We start from the raw sequence: 21,486 nt of genomic DNA, 5'->3' as shown, positions 1-21,486 counted from the left end.
ATTAAGTCCAGTTCAGTCTGTTAATGTTGATAACAGATTCAAATGAAAGTTAATAGATATGTTGCTAAGCCTAATAACTTAAATAACAAGCTTGAAATTTACCCGTCCCATTTTCCCCTTTATTGTTTTTCTCTGTGCTGTAAATCTTCTGTCTAAAGAAGAAATCTGAGGCTGCTGTTCTGAGAATGAGCTACCAAAGCTTTTTCTGAATAAATCAATAAAGATCAATTTATGGAAAGCTGTGATGAAGGCAGTTTTGTCTTTAATTATATTTAACAATATAACATATTTGACCACATTTAAGTGATTTTTCTAACTTTAATATACTAAAGTTAAGGTTATTTACCTAATTTCTAGTAAGTGGCCCAGCCCCTCCTATATTGCTATGTTTGTGGCCCTCAGTGGAAAAACGTTTAGACACCCCTGCCATAGATCATCGTGATGTTTATTATATTGCTCTTTTTTTCTTCTGCTTGTTTTCTCTTTTTTCTTTCTCAACAGGTGATCCAGGTGATTGATACATGTATTTTTTGTCTGCTTATTTTGTTGGTTTTTGTTGTTTGCCCCTTATCATCTTTCCTCTTCCCTGCTGTTTTTCTTTCCCTCTTTCTTTCTCCCCTTTCTTTTCCCCAGTCAAGTCTGTCCCGTGTTTAGCAAAGTGAAAATAAAATAAAATAAACAATAAAAGGTGAATCAAATAGACCATTACCGCAAGGCTGGGAGGGTCCATTTGGTAAAGTAAATCCGTTGGGCAACTTTCTTCGCCTTTAGACAATAATTCTGATGGCAAAAGAGCCAAACGGGACAGGCGAAAAAAAAAGAAGAAAAAAAACAGAAAGAAGAAGAAGAAGAAGAATTAACTATATAATTAATTGCCCAAAATTGGTCTTTATATACTGTATTTTGCAGACAGAGAGTTACAGGACTCTCTCCCAGACCACATACTCATACTCATACTACAAGTCAGAGCTTTATAAAAAACAAAAAAGAAAAAAAAAGAAGTTGTGTTTTTAAAATTGTTATTTTTATTTCCAATAGTGTTAACATACTACACAGGGAGTTTGTGCGTTTGCTCAGACACAGAGGGAACATTAGTTGTAAATTATATATGATTTTTATGTTTTACAAGCATGTTTGTTAATTCACATTTTTGGAGAGAACAGAAACTTTCCAGATCTTTCCTGGCCAGACAGGTATCCAAGTACTGCTGAAAAACATAGAGGACCAATGATGTACTCTAAAATGTTTATTTTTTAAATTAAATGTTATTATTAAAGGTTTAAAAAGTTGTTATTAACATTATTTTTGATATAGCAAATCACCAAGACCCATGAACGTACAGTGTTTCTAAACATAATAGTGCTTTCTTTATATTTGAATAGGTTCAAACTCCTAACTATTTAGATTTGTCACAGTTCAGAATTGCAGTTAACCAAAGTAACGTTTACGTATTGTTTAACAGGTGTCAAAAATTTAAATAATAAAATATACATATGTGTTAACACAAGATTTCATAATTTAGTTTACCACTTGGATGAAGTAAGACTTCTCTAAAAATGTTTGGGTGGAGGTAAATCTGCTCTTTGTTTATCTGTTGTGAACTGAGTGTTGAAATGTGCATTTCAAGTGGGATGCCAGTAGGGATGGCTACCGGTTCTGACATAAACGGTAGTAACCAGACCGAAAAGCAACGCACATTTCGGTGCTTTATTTCGGTGCTTTTTTTCCCTGAGATGTCATACACTTTGGATTCTAGCCAATCATTTTACCTTTCTGAGGATAGTAGGTGGGCCCAGGTACGTACGTTCTTTTAGAGGAGAGCTACAGATTAAAAATGCCCAAAGCGAAGCGGTCAAATTCTGGCTGTACTTCACAGCAAAAGATGCAAACTCAGCAGCCTGCAACAAGTGCTTTAAGGTGATACTGTGCAAACTCGAATCTGATGAATCAACGGGCAACGTAAAGCATTTTGTTAAAAGCCGAGAAATGCGCCGTATTTGGTAGCTTGCTGCGAGACCTCACACCGTGCACATCTACTGTGGGTGGGTTGCCTGTTATCGGACCCAGAGTTAGCAACATCCCCCAAAAACCCGAAGAGTAGAGTCCTGGCCCCTAGCCCTGCCAGTGTAGCAGAAATGATGACGGATGATGATGCAGCAGCAGCCGTTCTTCTCTGCATGAGTAGCTTAATGTTGTTCGTGTGTAAGCTAACCACGTTATTAAATTAATGCATGTAAGGTGATCTATCAAACACTGTCATAGTTACATGCGGCTGTCTTCTTGTTTGATGGCAGATACTCCCTTCACCCTGGCCAAAAAGGCTAAAATGACCAAAGAAAAAGTGGAAAACAGCTAAACATGAGAGGTTTTTGGACAAAGTTTGTGTTTTTTCCATTGATTAAGCACTGCTTCCAACAAAGAGTGATGCCATAAATTCCCTATAGCTGCAGAAAAGGCTAACATTGTTATCATTTTACAAAAAAACAGCTGAACATGAGAGGTTTTTGGACCAATTTTGTGTTCTCCATTCTTTAAGCACCGGTTCGAGCACTGTTTAAGCACCGGCACCGTTTCAAAAGTACCGGTTTGGTACTGGTTCGGATAAAACCTAAACGATACCCATCCCTAGCTGCCAGAGGTTCAGCTGATGTTACTAAGGTTGGTCACACGGTGGCAGCATTGTGTAAGACAGTCTTTAGATTTCATTAATAATCCAAACAGGTAGTCACTGTTGCAGTTAAGGAAGTTTCATATCTCTTCCCAAATGTACAACATAGTGTACATTCTTCCATGTACAGTAACTGACTGCCAGTATGTTCCACCCCTACAGTTATGTGAAAAAGAAAGTAAACCAATGTCAAGTTGTGCCACAGCACCATGGGCCATCTCTATGTTTTACATTTGTAGGTGCAGGTGTAGGTGACAACCATCTTGTCCATGGTAGAATGAGAATGTGATCAGTTGTGTTCTTCCCCTTACATCGTGCTCAGGAGTTCAACAGCCATTCTTTTCTTTCTGACATAGCTAACCATGATAAGACTGCCACTGAAAACCAATGTTCTGTAAACCTCCCTGAATTTGGAAGACTTCATCAGAGGAGGGATGCCGACCTTGTCCTATTGTAGAGTCCCCACAATAGTCGTGCTTTTCGACTCTCCTTTTTCTCCCACCTCACGCTCAAAGACACACAACGAGTCCATTCTCCCTGCAGCACGGACTACACTGCCCATGAAGCTACATTCTGCATTCTGCCTATTAGCTTAGCACAACAACAAAGGCGCTCTCTCACCCAGGAAGCACGCAGAGCGAGAGCGTCACCCTGTAACCATGGCAACCGTAACGCTGCCGCCTGGAACTACAGAACGTAGCTGTCAAACAAAACCCAAACAGTCCTGACCCGCCACAATATGAAACAAGAAAGTACCGCCGTGTAATCCACTTATTTCAACAAAGTAACTGTATTCTAAATACCACCTTTTACCTGTAACGTTCCGTTACCTGTAACAGAATACAGTTACTCATATTTTGTATTTTAAATACACTCAACAAAAATATAAACGCAACACCTTTGTTACTGCTCCCATTCCCCATTGGATGGACGTAGAGACCTAAAATTCATTCCAGATACACAATATAACCATCCCTCCCAAACAGTGGTCACAAATCAGTCCAAATGTGTGGTAGTGGGCACATCTGCTATATTGAGATAATCCATCCCACCTCACAGGTGTGCCACATCAGGATGCTGATCTGACATCATGAGTAGTGCACAGGTGTACCTCAGACTGCCCACAACAAAAGGCCACCCTGGAATGTGCAGTTTTGTCTCACAGCAAAATGCCACAGATGCCACAAGCAATGAGGACGCGTGCAATTGGCATGCTGACAGCAGGAATGTCAACCAGATCTGTCGCCCGTGCATTGAATGTTCATTTCTCAACCATAAGCCGTCTCCACAGGCGTTTCAGAGAATATGGCAGCACATCCAACCGGCCTCACAACCGCAGACCTCGTGTAACCACACCAGCCCAGGATCTCCACATCCAGCAGGTTCACCTCCAAGATCGTCTGAGACCAGCCACCCAGACAGCTGCTGGAACAATTGGTTTGCACAACCAAACAATTTCTGCACAAACTGTCAGAAACCGTCTCAGGGACGCTCAACTGCATGCCCGTCGTCCTCATCGGGGTCTTGACCTGACTCCAGCTCGTCGCCGTAACAGACTTGTGTGGGCAAATGCTCACATTCGATGGCGTCTGGCACGTTGGAGAGGTGTGCGCTTCACGGATGAATCATGGTTCACATTGTTCAGGGCAGATGGCAGCTGAGAATGTCCCAGTTCTTGCATGGCCAGCATACTCACCGGACATGTCACCCATTGAACATGTTCGGGATGTGCTTGACCGGCGTATACGACAGCGTGTACCAGTTCCCACGAATATCCAACAACCTCGCACAGCCATTGAAGTGGAGTGGACCAACATTCCACAGGCCACAATTGACAATCTGATAGACTCCATGCGACGATGTATTGCACTGCATGAGGCAAATGGTGGTCACACCAGATACTGACAGGTTCTGGGTCCCCAGACCCCCAATAGCGCAAAAAACTGCACATTCCAGGGTGGCCTTTTGTTGTGGGCAGTCTGAGGTACACCTGTGCACTACTCATGATGTCAGATCAGCATCCTGATGTGGCACACCTGTGAGGTGGGATGGATTATCTCAATATAGCAGATGTGCCCACTACCACACATTTGGACTGATTTGTGACCACTGTTTGGGAGGGATGGTTATATTGTGTATCTGGAATGAATTTTAGGTCTCTACGTCCATCCCATGGGGAATGGGAGCAGTAACAAAGGTGTTGCGTTTATATTTTTGTTGAGTGTACGTAACGGCGGTACATGGTAAATGGCCTGTATTTATATAGCGCTTTACTAGTCCCCAAGGACCCCAAAGCGCTTTACATATCCAGTCATCCACCCATTCACGCACACATTCACATGTATTCCGTTACTCCCCAACACTGGTTATTGCTGTGTAAAATATTATTCTTAAGCAGTGACACTCTTTATGGTCCATTTGGTATATATTCCTGACAGTTGATAAGAATCAAAGGTTCACATGAAATTCCATAGGAAATGAATGGGGGTCATTTTTGACTCACTTATGGAAGTTTGTAGTAGTAAAACAAAAACAAAAATGTTGTAAAATGTACAAAAGGTAATTTAAATATTTAAATATTTAGCTAGAATATGAAATAATTACAACTTTTCATTACAAAAGTATTGCAAGCAAAAACAACCCGACAGGGTCATTTTTGACTCACTTATACATCCAAGGGTTAAGTTAAAATCGCTGCATTATGAGTGATCCTGAGTGGAGTTGCATGATGTCATGGTTTAGTCACACATATCTCCTGCATCACTTGAAAGCCAAAAGGTATCTTATGTATGAAAATAATGTCACAGCTTAAGCTTTTTTAGGAAGTGACTAGTAATCAACAAAGGCATACTAACTTTGCAGATATTTGTTATACAAGAAAGATGTGATTATTAATCTTTTATTATGAAACGTCATTGCAATGAAGTATTACCATATGGGAATACTTCAGTGCAATCTGCATTTTGGCGTAGTTGTGTGCCTGTGTGTGTTTGATAGACATAATACCTTATATTGCCAAGTGACATCAGCCCCACCTTTTGGTGGTTTGGTCTGGATCATTCAATCATTTTACTGAGGTAGAGAAGCATCCTGTTAATACTTATGTAAAAAGCTCATTACAAACGTCAGTCTCAGTACAGACATTACTCTAATCCAATCATCTTCTTGTCCCTTTTTTAGCTAATCAACCTGCACTCAGTGTGGTTTCAGTGCCCTCCATTTTGCCTTTCAGATTCTCGTTTATGCAACCCACTTCCTCAGCATATCCACCATATCCAAGTCATTCAGAGCTCCAGTCCTCATCTTCGTCTTCACCACTACCAGTGTCTAGACTCTAGACCCTTGGGGATCCTGCCCTAATCCTATCACCACTGGGATTCCATGCTGCCATGATGAGTCAAAATAATTAATTTCTCTATCTTAGTAAATTATGTTCACCACTGCCAAATGATTAAAATCCAAGTAACGCTGAAAAAAACCATGAACCAAGAATGTTTGTGTGTGGTGGAGCTGTGGTCCCTGGGTCAGCTGCAGGGGAAGGGTGGTGCAAGGGAGGCTGTAGGTGGAGGTGATTGGACTAATGAGATTTTCCTTTTTTATAGTGAGATGGGAGAACAGAAGGGGGGAGTGTGTGAAAAGCTGTCGTTCATGGGTGCCAAACCAAAGAAATTATATGTGTGTAAAATCAATGAAACTAAATTGATCACAAGAAGAGTTCATTTACATTTTGTTTTAAAGGTTATTTATTTATTTATTTTTGTTGAGCATCGGTACGCCAACATCCAAGAAGGCACACTGTTGCTAATCATAGTAGTATAGTCCCCCCCCCACACACACACTATATTATAGTAACTTCAAACTATGTGGACTGCACATGATTGAAAACTGCAGTAAACAAAACTGTCATATGATTATAAATTGATATTGGTCAAAAGCAGTTTAAAAGCTACACATATTTTACATATTTTTTGCTTGCTTTATTTTAGTCGCTATATTGTATACACAAAATGAAAACATTGTTGCAAATGATTATTATTAAACCAACAACCACAATGAAAGGTTTCACCACCAAAAAAACAAATCATTATATTAGAAACATCTATAATAAATCAAAAAGGAACAGATAGTTATCAGGTCATACAGAAGCAAAATCCAAAAATAACAAAAAGTAATCTGGCAGCGTCAATTGTGCTGCTCATGTAAAGATTCCAGATGTGGATGAAATACACATCAGGGTATCAAAAGCAGCAGCGCTAGCAGGAGTGTGAGGAAAGGAGAGGCCATCATACCAGGAGAGAATCCAAAAAGGCTAAAACACAAAGAAACGAATTAAGGAATTAAATGAGTTATACATTTCAGAAGAAGGTGTACATCGCCATCAGCACTGTTGTGTTTTACTGGGCATAATCTATGTGTGCTGTAAGCTGCAACAAATAATACACTCAGTTGTCTTGTAATTTTACACATTGGTACTGAAAACAATTCATTATTATGGCAAATGTGAATTACAGACATTCTGATTGGCTGGTGACTATATTCTTGTGGGTCACTGCATAAATCATTATTACCCATGCAAGAAATACATGGGCAGAGACAAAAGACTTTAATATTAGCATTACTAGTGTCATCATCATCACTGGGCAAGGTCATGTGTAAATCAAAGCATTATACGGTATGTATGTGAAAATAACATGTTGATTTCAAATCCTGCATCAAATATTGAAATGATTACAGCTTCCAAAATGAGCTTTTTCTTTTGTCTACTCCATTAAGTGTTCACCACTGCAGATCAGCTTTCACCATCTCACCCTATTCCTCCATTGGTACACCAAGCCTCTGCATGTGCTGCTTCACTATAAGTTTTGCTGATGACTATCCTTAAATAAAGCTTTTTGTGTTGAGCACAAAATTATACTGTGTTCAGCAGTAGAATGTCTAAAATTTCAGGTCCAGCAGAGTTTACAGCTTGTGACAACAACACGATCTTACAAACAGATGATTGTTGTACCTGTCATCTGTTGTCTCTGGAATTGGAATTGTGGTAGGTGAGATCCTGTAAACAACAAAGTATTTTTAACAGGTAGGTCAAAATTCTTATGTGTGTAAGAGTTTTAGTGTTTCTGGCTGCAAGAAACACATTCTATTTATTAAAAAAAAATGTGGAGTACCTGCCATCTGTTGTGTCTGGAATTGGAATTGTGGTGGTTGAGATCCTGTAAAAGCATTTTCGAGAGGTCTATTAAAACTTTCATGGGTGCAGAAGTCAGTGCTAGAGTTTCTAGCACTAGTGTGCACTAGCTTTCAGATCTAGTAACAACAGACATACAAACTGCTTACTGCTATTTTCTTATGAATTTGTATGTTGTTTCATATGATATGTTTTCTCTTCATATGAATCCTAATTTAATAAATTTTGTACCGTGATGAGCAAGGTCCTTTATCCTGGTCTCCAGGAGGATGTGTAATATTAACTGTTCTCACTTGAAGACATGGCAGTGAACTTCCATTAACTAGAGGAGTGAGATCTATTGAAAGAAGAAATTTAAAATATGTATACAGAAACTTGCATCACTTCATGCATTTCTGTTGTAAAAGTTTCAAGTACAATATTTAAATTTAACAATGAAAATATTTAAATTTGCCTTGTGCACTGAAGATGAAAATGGCACTCCCTCCCTTGAGATAATCTCTGGATTTGATGTCTTCCAAAGATGCAAAATAATATCTACCATACAGGTTATTAGCATAGATGAGCTCATTGTTCTCATCAACAATTTGAGTTCCAACATCACGAGGTTTGCCCCAAAAGGGAACACCTATTTATAGAAAGCATATGTAACATAGTGGTCAATAATTTAGTTAGTAGATTTTTTAAGCATTACTTCATTTTTCTGCAAACGTACCAGTGGTGGTGAGCAGATTTGGGTCAGTGGTGAGACTCATTTGCCTTGACATCTGTAGCTGGATGTTGGGGTTCTGATCCACCATTTGAACAGTAAATTGCCTTTGTGGGCAAGGCCATTTCAGTTGGTCATCATAGACACCAGAGACAAGATGCACATATACTCCAAAATCTGTCTGCCTTAGATATAACGCTACCCGGTAAGCATAGCCCTCACTGGAATACTGCCTTGGGCTATATATCAGGGCCGGAGTATGAGTACTGTTCCAAAATCTCTCAAAATCATTAATCTGCCAGGTTCCATCTGGACACTCGAGCTCTGACAGATTGATGTCATCAATAGAGAAGCCACCTGTAGAGTTTCCTGCTCCTTTACGAACCTCAAACTCCACCTGGAACTGCTTGGTGGCATTTAGAGGAACATGGTGGAGAGTCCAGTGAGATGTTGGTGGACCTGAAGTTAGAATTTTTAGATTAATAGGTGAATGTGACGTATGTCTTCATGACAAAATGTGAAATATGAAACATTTATACTTTCTCTGGAGAAAATCATCATAAATAATCACGCAAATGATTCATTACCACTGATCTGTCCCATGAGGTAGCGAGTTCCTGTGGAGTCCCATTCATCTTGAAACTCTCTGATCCAGATGTTAAGTTCGTCTGTCTGGCTCCCATTGTGGTAATAGTAGAACTGCAGACACTGGACATGACACTCCCTCTGGGGACTCATCCTCTTTGTCTCCAGCCAGGCTGAGTCTCCCTCCTGACCTGGTCCTGTGCTAGCATACATGAAGTAACCCGCATCCTGACCTACAATACAGTTCAAAATTATCTTTAAATTTTAAGTATCAAAAGTATTTATTATTATCTCTGGCAGCTTACTTTTGATGTTAGTAATGCTGAGGTGGAAAACTACATTTTCCATTTAAAACTGTATATTAAACACTGCAATAAAAAAAATGCAATATTTGAAACCTTACCTTGATTACCATTTCCACTGGGCAGATTGGTGTGGTCAGAGCTGGGACCACCATAAACACCAGTTACCATTTCCCAGCCATTGCCACTCTTTGAACAGCGGTTCATTTGACACATGGTCCCATTAGTAAAGCCACAGTACATCTTAAAGGCAATGGATGAGCCTGTAGAGATCAATTAAAAGCGCAAGTTTTTTTTTTCAAGGAAGGTTGGAGGGAAAAGGCAAAATTGTCAACTCACAAAACTGTCATCTCAAGGGAGTGAACTGTTTTCACGTGAGCAATTTTCTACACACATTCAGCACTTTTAGGCTTAGTTAATTACTGACAATGAGCAACAGAAAGTTGATTATTGGAGTACTCATGATATTGCTGAAATCGCAGCCTGACAATCCCGGTATGTTGTTTTTTGTATGAATTAAACAAATAGAGTGGGATTATTTGCTGATTATAAATTGGCCATAGGTGCAAATATGAGCATGGTTGTCTGTTTGTTTAAACCATTTTCAAATCATAATTGTGACTTGTTGAACTTTTCTTAAAACAAATAGACTTGATCATTGTGCCAGTTCAAAAAGTGATCATAATAGATATTTTGGAATTCAATAATATATAAATTTATGGCCTCGTGAATATAAGTAAAAACCCCTAGTAAAGAGCCCTACTAAGTTTAAATGCGCGTAGTAACTCTAAAAACAATGTAAAAACTATTTACAAATGTGAGTGTGAGAAAGAAAATGGTTACTTTCTATTGGTTAAGAGCACAATATTCTCACGGTGTCCTTAGTAATTTTAACCAGTAATCCCAGAGTATTCCTAAAACTGGATGCTGGTCCCCATAATCTTTGAGCACTTACTGCATTTGTAGAGTAGATTCAGCTCCTGAACATCACTAGCACTCATTTCCAGTCGTTGACCAATAAGATTCTGGAATTTGGGGTCTTTGGTGATAATTGTAGATCCATTGCCATTGGTGAAATCATCTTTGCCATAGTGCATCACGGACAAATAGTCATATGGGACTCCATGGGTGGTGCTTTCATCACTGCCGACTATTCTAAAATTGTGCTTGTAAGCTATAAAAATCATATATAAAAGTCAAACATCAGATACAGTACACTTAACTGAAAATATTTTGATAATATGAGAGAAGGTCAAATCATAAAAGGAAATATTTTGTATACTCACTATAGTGATTTCATTGATTTTATGACTCAATCTCAGATTATTAAATAGTTATGATTTTATGTTAACAATTTCAGAGTGGTTATTACATTTATGCAGACTGCTTTATACAGCTTTAAGATAAGTATTTGAATAGAAATATTGAACAAAGACATTAACATTGTTATAATTAGTATAAGTGTTAACCAAACCCTCTAGGATGTTTTCAAAGTTAATCGTCACATAATCATCTCTGTCATATCTGGACTGTTCATGGTAGAAGCCAAGAGCATGAAGGAACTCATGTTCAACAATTGCAATGTAACCACAGCCTATTCCAATGGAGAGTTCCTGTCCATTGGAAAATATTCGTCCAATGTATGACCAACATCTGAAATTAAAGGCAGAACACTGATGAATATTTGTCCTATAACTAGTTATGTATTCTGTAATTTATTTAGTTTAATCTATAAAATCACAATTAAATAAATCAGAAAAGAAATAACAAAAACATAACCATTCTTAAAAATTTCACTGTATTCATCTTGTTCTTTTGCTAGAACTATATATTTTGATTTGATATACCTTTATTAGTCCCATAAGGGGGAATTTCATAAGGCTGCCGACCTATTGCGCGCAATGGCGGCGCCATCTTACCCTCCAGCCATACATACATTACACAAAACATCACATGGGGAAGACAGGTCAGAGAGGTATAACAATGGAAAATGCACCACATGAGGAAAGATAAGGAGAAAAAATAACTCCCCCCCCCAGACTGAGCTCCAACAGGGAGATCAGTTTGAGAACAGAAAAAAACACCTCTGCACAAAGCACATGAAAAAACTCTTAATACACCAAAGAAACACATGACAAGCAACAGGGGTGGGTAAAGGGTGAGAGACAGCTGATTTAGACAGTATCCGGTCCTGCAGCCTGTGCGCTGGTCTCCTTGATCCACCGTCAGCATCGGAAGGGAATAAGCGTCGAAGGCATTTGGAAAGGAAGGGGGGATGAGTGTGTGCATATCAGTGTATATGTATGTGTGTGTGTGTCCAGAGTTCAGCTGAGACAGTGTCCTTCGCCCTGCTAGGCTAAGTAAACAGTCTTCCAGCCAACCCAGGTGGCCTTGCATGGAATGGGAAGGAACAGTCTAAACAGTCGTTATCAGGGTGTTTTTGTTCGGCTGCAACCTTACGACCGCAGCTGGCGCCGAGAGGGTATCAACATGAAGTGATGGTGTTTCTTACTTTAGTGCGAACAGCTCATATGAATTTCAAAGCAGTTCTACAGTCTAACACTGGTCTCTCAATCTCCCATTGGAGAGCCGCGAGCTTCGCCATACTTGCGTTCTGTGATGTTGTCATTTCTTGTGCTCAAGGAGCCGATTCTGAGAACTCACGACAGTGTGCCTCCCCGAGATGTCATCCAATTTGCGTTCAGAGATGTTTTTCCGAGCTAGCCCTCTGAGATGTAATCCAGTCTGCAGTCAGAGATCTTATTCTGAGTATTCACAGCAGCCGTAGCCTTTCCAAGATCTTATCCGTGCTGCACTCAATGAGCCCATTGAGTGCAGCAATCGTTTCAATCACATCGTTTCAATCCCAGTGGGCAGCCTTGTGGGGGTTTGAACAGCCGGTTCCGCTTTCTTAATTCTTCAATAAGTCAGGGCCAAGCCAGCTCCGATCAGCCAGAACCCTGTTACCATGGTTCCAAATAGGTAGATATCTTCAGCACTCAGGCTCACCCAAGCCCAAACTTCTCGTTGAGAAAGGGGTGTCAATTGCATTTAGGGACCAGTTGATCCAATCCATAATTCCTCTTTTAGGTTTTAGAGAACAGACTGTGAGTGAGTGTTCCTGGGAAAAGTAATACAAAAAAACACGAGACTAGACAAGGACACAAGAGGCTAAGCAGGGAAGCTAAGGGAGAGGAGGAGGAGGAGAGGAGAAAAGTGCAACCGCCTTCGTCAAGAGCAAGAGCAGAAGTATATCACACACACATATATATATATCACAAATTAAACTAAGCTAAACGAACAAAAAGTCTAATTGAAAAATCAGCATAGTCATTTTTAGAATATTTATGCTAATTACAGCTAAGTAGAAAATTTTATTTTTAAAAACAACAACAACAAAGAGCAGAAAAACATACCCATTTAACTGTTTGACAGAAATGTAATAGTCCTCAGAGTCCCTTGGTTTGAAGTCAGTGCATGATTTCAATCTGAACTGGTCAAAGGCTCTCAGAATGACTCCTTTAGAATTAATGTCTACCGTTGTTGTGTTATAGAGATTAAAAGAAAAGAAGAAGATATTTTAGACAACCAATAAAGGTCCTTAGCCTTGCCCATGCATTTTACTGTAAGGCTATAAAGCATGGAGCTATAAAAATTTTAGCAAAGGCGTGGGTGGTTGCTTTGCAAAACTATTCCATTAAAGTAGCTCTGTTCACTCGCACATGCTGCTGTATTTTTTTTCAATATGTGGCTTCTATGTGTCAAAAGCGTCCAGCTGACATGGAAAAAATGCATTTTCAGGTATGACATCACAAAGATGTGTTCCCATAGGAATAAAGAAATAAAGACTTCTTTCAGGTGTATTTATAAGAAAATACATATTTACCAAGGTCATTATTTAAGAGGTAGGGGACTGGAGATGTCCACAGGATGTTTTCATTAATAATGGTACTCCTCTGCTTGCCTATAGGCTAAAGTGTAAGAAACATGTATATTGTGACATAATGCAAAGTTACTATGCACACAGATGTTTTTAGAACAAATACATTTTTATCTTCATACAAAAAAACTCACCTCCAAAATATCATCATGTAAAAATTCTAAGATAAAATTTAAAAAATTAGAAACAAGTCACTAATATTCAAGTACAGTTGCATGAAGAACAAAAATATCCTTATAAAAAGGTTTAGTTATAAGTAGATGTTGAACTTTACCCTTGTTTATTTCAGGAATGTCCTTCACTTCACCAACATCTACAAAAACAGATGAGGTATTTTTGTATACAGTTTTTTTTTAATATTAAAAAAAAATTGAATTTCATCAAATGATGTGGAAAATTAAAAAAATAGAACTTACCCACTATTTCTAGCCCATTCTGTAAAAATATCAATATAATATTAAAATAAATGTTCCATCATTTAACATACTGTATGTAGTACTGTGAATAAATGTTTTTTTTTTTTTTTTTTCATTTTAAGCTTTGATAGAAAACACACTCCATACTTGTTGGTCAACATGCAAAATTACAATTTTTGTTTTTCTTTTTGAAAAACCAAAATCATTGTTTGTAGCTGATATTTAATATTCAGTATTATTGTTCAACAAACTTGATTACAAAACAAACCAGACAAATAATAAAAAAAAAATCTCTTTAAGTTCTCTTTGCATATTGATATTTACGATTTCTGAAATATCACTATGCAACTAATCACTTACTGGGTTTAAGGAGAATGCTTCAGAAATTGCCATGATCACAAAAATAAAAACACATTCTTTCATCCTCATGGTGCGTCTTTGATGAAACCTAAATCAATAGAGATTCTACCAAGAATGAGGAAAAACAATCACAAAATTAAAAAATATGTAAATATTAAAGATATATCAAACTTTATGTTTGTTCTTATAGAAATATGAAACTTGTCTTTACCTTGTCCCACGCTTGTCTCTTCCTCATCTGCATGAGAAGTTGTACCTGTGACAGGAGTGTTAGAACCAGTTTTATACAACTAAAGCTACGTGCTTGACACATCAGGGAGTCATGCATCTAGATTTGTTCCTGCTTTAGCCCACGTCATCATTTCCTGTTATCTGATGTCTGTGACATTAACAAATCCCGAGTATTTGCATTACTTAAAGACATTCCACTTCACACCTAATTTTTACCAGGAAAACATGAACAACAGTTGATAACAATGATAAACTCAACATTTGACTATGAACTTTTGTCTTTTACTCTTAGTGGAGAACTTTTTTTTTTCTGTGTGTAATCGATAGATGACCTAAGGTACTATATTATCTTTCCTCTGTCTCTGATGTGAAACAAATATTTTGTTGTGGGAGTTGGCTGTGGATATGGATCTCAGTCATCTACTTCATCAAATCTTCTGTTTTCTTTTATTTGTAAAAATGTTTGAAAAGAGGACTGATCAATGAAATCTCTCACCTTTGACTGTTTTCAGTTGTATAACAAGGCTTTGTCTGTCAGGCTTGGATGCTGCGATATTGTTCCATAATGGCCAACTCATTTCCCTGATGATGATACTTGAGTACAAAGTCTAAAAAGATCTTTTCAGCTCCAGTTGTTGCTGACTTGTTGGGTGAAATGATCCATAGCAACTACAATGTACTTATATAGACCCTGGAGCGGTTGGTCCTGGCTCAGCTTCGGCGCCTAACAAGCTCATCACTGGACCCACTTCAGTTTGCCTACCAGCCTGGCATTGGAGCGGATGATGCCGTCATTCACCTCCTACATCGTTCCCTCGCTCACCTGGAGACCGCTGGAAGCACTGTGAGAATCATGTTCTTTGATTTCTCCAGTGCCTTCAACACTATTCTTCCCTCGGTTCTGAAGGACAAGCTGGAGAACTCTGGAGTGGACCATCACCTCACTACCTGGATTTTGGACTACCTCACCGACCGACCACAGTATGTGAGGACTCAGGGCTGTGTGTCGGACAGGGTCATCTGCAGTACGGGGGCCCCACAGGGAACGGTTCTGGCTCCGTTCCTCTTCGCCATCTACACTGCAGACTTCTCCCACAATTCCACCCAGTGCTTCCTGCAGAAGTTCTCTGATGACTCTGCAATAGTCGGCCTCATCACTGATGGGGACGACAAGGAGTACAGAGGACTGACTCAAGACTTTGTGGACTGGTGCCAGCTGAACTACCTCCAGATCAATGCCAGTAAAACCAAGGAGCTGGTGGTAGACTTCCGCAGGCACAAGCATTCTCCACTGCAACCACTGAACATCCAGGGTATGGACATTGAGGCTGTGGACAGCTACAGGTACCTTGGTGTTCATCTGAACAACAGACTGGACTGGACTCATAACTCAGACGCCCTCTACAGGAAAGGGCAGAGCAGGCTGTACCTGCTGCGGAGACTCAGGTCGTTTGGGGTGGAGGGCCCACTCCTGAAGACCTTCTATGACTCTGTGGTGGCTTCTGCTATCTTTTATGGTGTGGTCTGCTGGGGCGGCAGCATCTCTGCTGGGGACAGGAAGAGACTGAACAGGGTGATCCGAAGGGCCAGCTCTGTTCTAGGATGCTCTCTGGACCCAGTGGAGGTGGTGAGTGACAGGAGAATGGCGGCTAAGCTGTCATCCCTGTTGGACAACATCTCCCACCCCATGCAGCAGACTGTGACAGCACTGAGCAGCTCCTTCAGTGGGAGACTGCGGCACCCACGGTGTGGGACGGAGAGATTTCGCAGGTCTTTCCTCCCCACTGCTGTCAGACTCCACAACAAAGACTTTAACTGAACAAGCACACACATCCACACATGTGCAATAACACTAAGTGCAATAATCTTTTCTGGCATCGTTGTATTTTTACTCAGTTGTATATAGCATTCGTATTCTATTTTTATCTTATTGTATATTTTTATTCTATTTTATTCTACTGTATATAGTATATTATTTTATTCTATTCTGTACAGTTGTGTACTGTATTTATTCTTATTGTATTCAAATTTTTGCGTCATAACTTTTGCACTGTCCACTTCCTGCTGTGACAAAACAAATTTCCCACGTGTGGGACTAATAAAGGTTATCTTATCTTATCTTATCTTATATCCTCCATTACAAACTTCCAGATACAGATACAGTGATTCTCTGTTCGACTTGTTTGGAGATTTCTGTTCCAGGCAGCTAATGATCACCTAATAATCCATATCTCTTTGCATATGTGTTATTGATCACGCTGAGTGTCTGTTCTACTCTAAGATAAGATGACACTGTGGATTTTATGCGCTTGTGTTCTACATCCAGGGCTTCCAGAATATTACATCTCCTGGAAGTCACAATATACCAGTCACAATATTCAAAAATGGTAGTAAATGAAATTAATTATCAATATAATCCATAGTTACTTGTTGTATTTAAAAGTTAAACTTTAAAGTGTTGATTTTAATTGTGATCATGACTTACTGCAAAGACTATTTAACTTAGACAGTAGGACGTTATTTCAAGGATTTTCCAGGATTGCTTACTATCATAATGTCACCCTCCATTAAATCCAGGCTTGAAGGAAGATGGAGTATTACACTTGTTATGGAAGCTACAACAACAACAACAACAACAACAACAACAACACACTCTTGCTCCCAACTCTCAGTCTGATGCTTGGTCAGGAATCCCTTATCAATTTTCACCAACTAATTTTTCTGATTTGTACTTCTTCAAGCATGGAAAATTAACAGGGTGTAAACAAGTAAACAGTAAAAGTTAGAGCAATCAGCACACAAAGTAACTTGTTAATTACAGTCTGACAGATAATACAAGATAATACAAGACGTTTCCTTCAAAAAACAACATAGCAGTACAAACTAGGTATAAAGAGCATCAGGAGAATATGTATTGTGATAAAAGGATAAAACCGTTTGCCACACACTGAGTAAGGACATGTTCAGCCTGGACAGTTGTTCTGTGAGGAAGCATTCAGAAATCGGCTGCTTTATCACAGTTCTGCTTTGTAAAATTGAAATGTGTCTAAAAGACAATCAAACAATATTTTTTTACTGCCAGATTCTGACTAATCTAAACTGTTGGCAAAAACAGGAAAAAAAGAAAAATTCAAGCAGTATTCTAACACTTTTCAGATTTAACCAAGGCACATTAATAACAGGGTTTTTTTTTCCAAGAAGTTGTAAAACAGATAAAGGACTGTGCCTACAAATGCCCTGCTGACTAATGTACTGTGACATGATCTCCGTGCAGAAATGCAATGATAAACCAGAAATACTGGAAACCTCAACCTAAGGGGTACTTTTCTATTCTGTATGCATCAAGGCTTTTGCTTTGCTACATTATTGAGGACCGAAATGTGGTTCTAAACATTTGGAATCAGGACTCAAACATGTGCTTAGAAGTAAAGTATACATAGCTCATAAAAAAATGAACTTATATGTGACTGTGAATTTTCCCAAATCCAAATAAAAATCCTTTGATTGTTTTTAATCAGATCTTTTGTTCAGTCTTCACAAGTGTTTCCTGCTGGATTAAGAAGACCAACATAATGTCAATGTCTAAAGTGTGAAACTTCCAGCTTTAATAACTGTGTGTAAAACTATACATCAAGTGAAAGTACACACTTGTGCAGACTACCAAAAAAATAAAAATAAATGAAAACCCATGTTTCCCCTTGGCAGCACACACTACTTTCTTAATGCCACGAAGCAAACACAGGGCTGTAAGGACTGAACTGCACATAAAAATAAAATCCAAAATCTCAAATACAATAATAATTGTGTGTATATATATATATATATATATATATATATATATATATGTATAGAACCTGCATACAAAGGCAAAACCTTGTTTATATTAACATTTATTTTCAGTCATATTTTACTTGTGAACCACTTCATTTGATGTTTTTACATTTCTAAACTTTATCACACCACCCTTTCGACAGTTAACACTAATGCACTCAGAATTCACAGTATCAGCTGCCATGACACCGTATAATAACAAAAACCAATGATGTGCGACAGTGGCCTGTTCACCTTTCTGACACCTAAATGAAAGAATTTTATCTTGTTTTGAAACCAAGCTGTTCCACATTCTTTGAAGCAATATCGTCATTTGCACTTGTTTTGTTTTTTGTTTTTCTTCCCCTTTAGCTAAGGCATTGTATGTCTGTCTGCTTTAGAGCCACGTGATTTAGACTAGCTCACACGTGAGGAAGGTATCACTCAGATTTAGTAAAAAACACAGTAAAAGTAAAACAAAGATGTATGAATATTCATCATGTTAATAGAGTTTAACATAGGTGCAAGTGCCCCCCCGAAAACAAACAGAATACAAGGACAGACCACTGGCTGTAAAAATGTGAAAGGAATGAGAGATGTGCATCAGAGATAAATAAAGGCTCATGTCCATATGTGGGTTCCTGGAAAGGGGGATAATGGTAAGTGTTAATGCTGGTAATTTGCACAAACATCTCTGATGTGGTGGATGATTGTCATTACCCAGAAAAACACTGTTGAAACACCCAGATAAAATTATTTCCCTTTGTTAGAGCAAAGATAGGCATTGTTCTAGAACAGAAAGAACCCATCTGCAAACATACTGTCACGGCTGGCGGAGCGAGCCGTGTGGAGTGGAGGAAAAGGAGGACCCAAAATGCAGCAAACTGATGATACGAGTGAAGTTTATTTACACGGTGGCAGTGGCAAAAACAGGCAATGAAGCATGAGTAATGACAAACCTAAACTGGGAGAAACTAAAGAGCAAACCTGAAATCTTACAAAACGGAGAGCGGAGCAGAGAGACGCAGACCAAGGACCAGGATACCAAGAAACACAGACGAGCTGACAACGAACACAGACCGACACCCACTATATATACACACACACACACACACACAAGGTAATCGGGTAATCGCACACAGGAGGGAAGAACAGCTGATCTGAATACACATGACTGGAGGACACAAGCTGAACACAATGACAACAGACACAGACTTTCAGAACAAAACAGGAAATCTAGAACCCGAACCGGACACAAGGGGGGAGGACACAGAATAACTAGAACAGAGGGAAATAATCACAAAACACAAAACGCTGGGTCAACGACCCAGGACCATGACACATACAAAGAGGCGACCGACTTTATTGCTTAACAGAATAGATCTAATAGGCAAGGCCTTATTCTGGCTTTTGGTATAATTTTGAATAATAGAAATTAGAGGTAATGTTGATATGGTGAACTACCATCATTGCAAGCATTGAAATAAGTTTTCTTTTTATTTGCTGCCATTTTATTTTGTCCGCACACATTCAGTTCCAATAATCTCTGCCTATTTCTGTGCATTCAAAATGATGTTCAAAAGAAATTATTATTATCCACTGACAAAATGTTTTACTTTTTACTTTTTAATTAACATTACAGCTTTATTCTTTGTAAATTTGACAAGTTTAACTTGTTGTACTTGTTATCATCTAACTTAGTACAGCAACATGTGTGTGCATCTTAACCTGACCTAACTGCAGTCCAGAAATTTGAACCACTAAAAACATTATTTTATTTACATTTTACAATAACAACAAATTTGTATAACATTTAGTAAATAATGGTTTATTTGCTCAATAAAATTATTAAAAGGATAAAATAAGCTTTTATTAATAATTATTAATGATCCAATAAAATAATGCTTCATATCAACATCATGTGCACTTATGGTGATGCGGCTTAACCTAGTTTTATACTGAGAATTCTCAGTAGGAGCTGTCATGACATGCAACAATGACAAAAGGCATGGCAAGACAATGACGTGCTTGACTCGGGCCTATTTTCCACTCTGAAGAATAAGGAAAAGATTTTTTTGCAGTCAAACTACCAGCATTTACGCATTCTTTTGTTCAGCACAGTCCCCAAGAGTATTACCAGCAAAGCACCCCCACAAATCATCACACCTCCTCCTCGATGCTTCACTGTGGGAGCCATGCATGTAGACCATCCATTCACCTTTTCTGCATCCCACAAAGACATGGCGGGTGGAACTAAAGATCTCAAATTTGGACTGATCAGACCAAAGTGCACATTTCCACTGGTCTAATGTCCATTTCTTGAGTTTTTTGGCTCAAACAAATATCTTCTGCTTGTTGCTTTTCCTTAGTAGTGGTTTCCTAGCAGCTGACCATAAAGGCCTGATTCACACAGTCTCCTCTGATCAGTTGATATAGAGATGTGTCTGCTACTAGAACTCTGTGTGGCATTTATCTGGGCACTGCTAACTTGTGATATCTGACGCTGGTGACTCTGATGAATTTATCCTCAGCAGCAGAGGTGATTCCTGGTGTTCCTTTCCTCGGGTGGTCCTCATTGTGAGCCAGTTTCGTCGTAGTGCTGAATGAATCTTAGGACTGCACTTGGGGACACATTCAAAGTTTTAGCAATTTTCTGGACTGACTGACCTTCAGTTCTTAAAGTAATGATGGACTGTTGTTTCTCGTTACTTAGCTGATTGGTTCTTACCATAATATGAATTCTAACAGTTGTCAAATAGGGCTGTCAGCTGTGTACCAACCTGACTTCTGCAAAACACAATTGATGGTCCCAAACCCATTAAGAAGACAAGAAATTCCACAAATGAACCCTGACAAGGCTGAGCTGTAAAGTTGAAACCATTTCAGGTGACTACATCATAAAGCTCATTGAGAGAAAGCCAAGAGTTTGCAGCAATGCCAAAAAAGCAAAGGGTATCTACTTTGAGGAATCTAAAATATAAAACATATTTATATTTATTTATCAATTTTTTCTTTGGTACAATTCATATAATTGATGTCATCAGTATGTATCTACAGTGTAGAAAGCAGTGAAAATAAAGAAAAAACATTATATGAGAACGTGTGTCCAAACCTTACCACTCGATGGCAGTGTAACCTTGTTTTAGGACAGAAAACCTTCATGTTTACAGTGTCACGTGGGGCATTGTAGTTGCTTGGAAAAGCTGTTGTTGTTGTTTTTTTCTTTTAGAATTCACAAATTAACATGACCTAAAAAAGTAATATGTAACAATGTAAC

At 38.7% G+C, this 21,486-nt stretch overlaps 1 protein-coding gene across 1 annotated transcript; it reads right to left on the bottom strand.

Annotated features, from left to right (window-relative positions):
- Positions 1 to 6,898: 6,898 nt before the first annotated feature.
- Positions 6,899 to 13,540, bottom strand: LOC146622788 (meprin A subunit beta-like). The gene is made up of 10 exons (XM_085365407.1): positions 13,527 to 13,540; positions 10,927 to 11,105; positions 10,408 to 10,626; positions 9,554 to 9,715; positions 9,153 to 9,383; positions 8,572 to 9,024; positions 8,311 to 8,484; positions 8,088 to 8,193; positions 7,677 to 7,721; positions 6,899 to 6,977 (listed from the first exon to the last, which is right to left on the bottom strand). The coding sequence occupies exons 1-10, from the start codon at positions 13,538 to 13,540 to the stop codon at positions 6,899 to 6,901; spliced, it is 1,662 nt and encodes a 553-aa protein (XP_085221533.1).
- Positions 13,541 to 21,486: the final 7,946 nt, after the last annotated feature.

The sequence above is a fragment of the Diplotaxodon limnothrissa genome, linkage group LG11, assembly GCF_057381915.1.
Source record: "Diplotaxodon limnothrissa isolate DT_005_m linkage group LG11, D_limnothrissa_male_GT1.1, whole genome shotgun sequence".
Classification (NCBI taxonomy): domain Eukaryota; kingdom Metazoa; phylum Chordata; class Actinopteri; order Cichliformes; family Cichlidae; genus Diplotaxodon; species Diplotaxodon limnothrissa.
The sequence above is the reverse complement of the archived record's forward strand: the minus strand, read 5'-3'. Positions and strand labels throughout refer to the sequence as shown.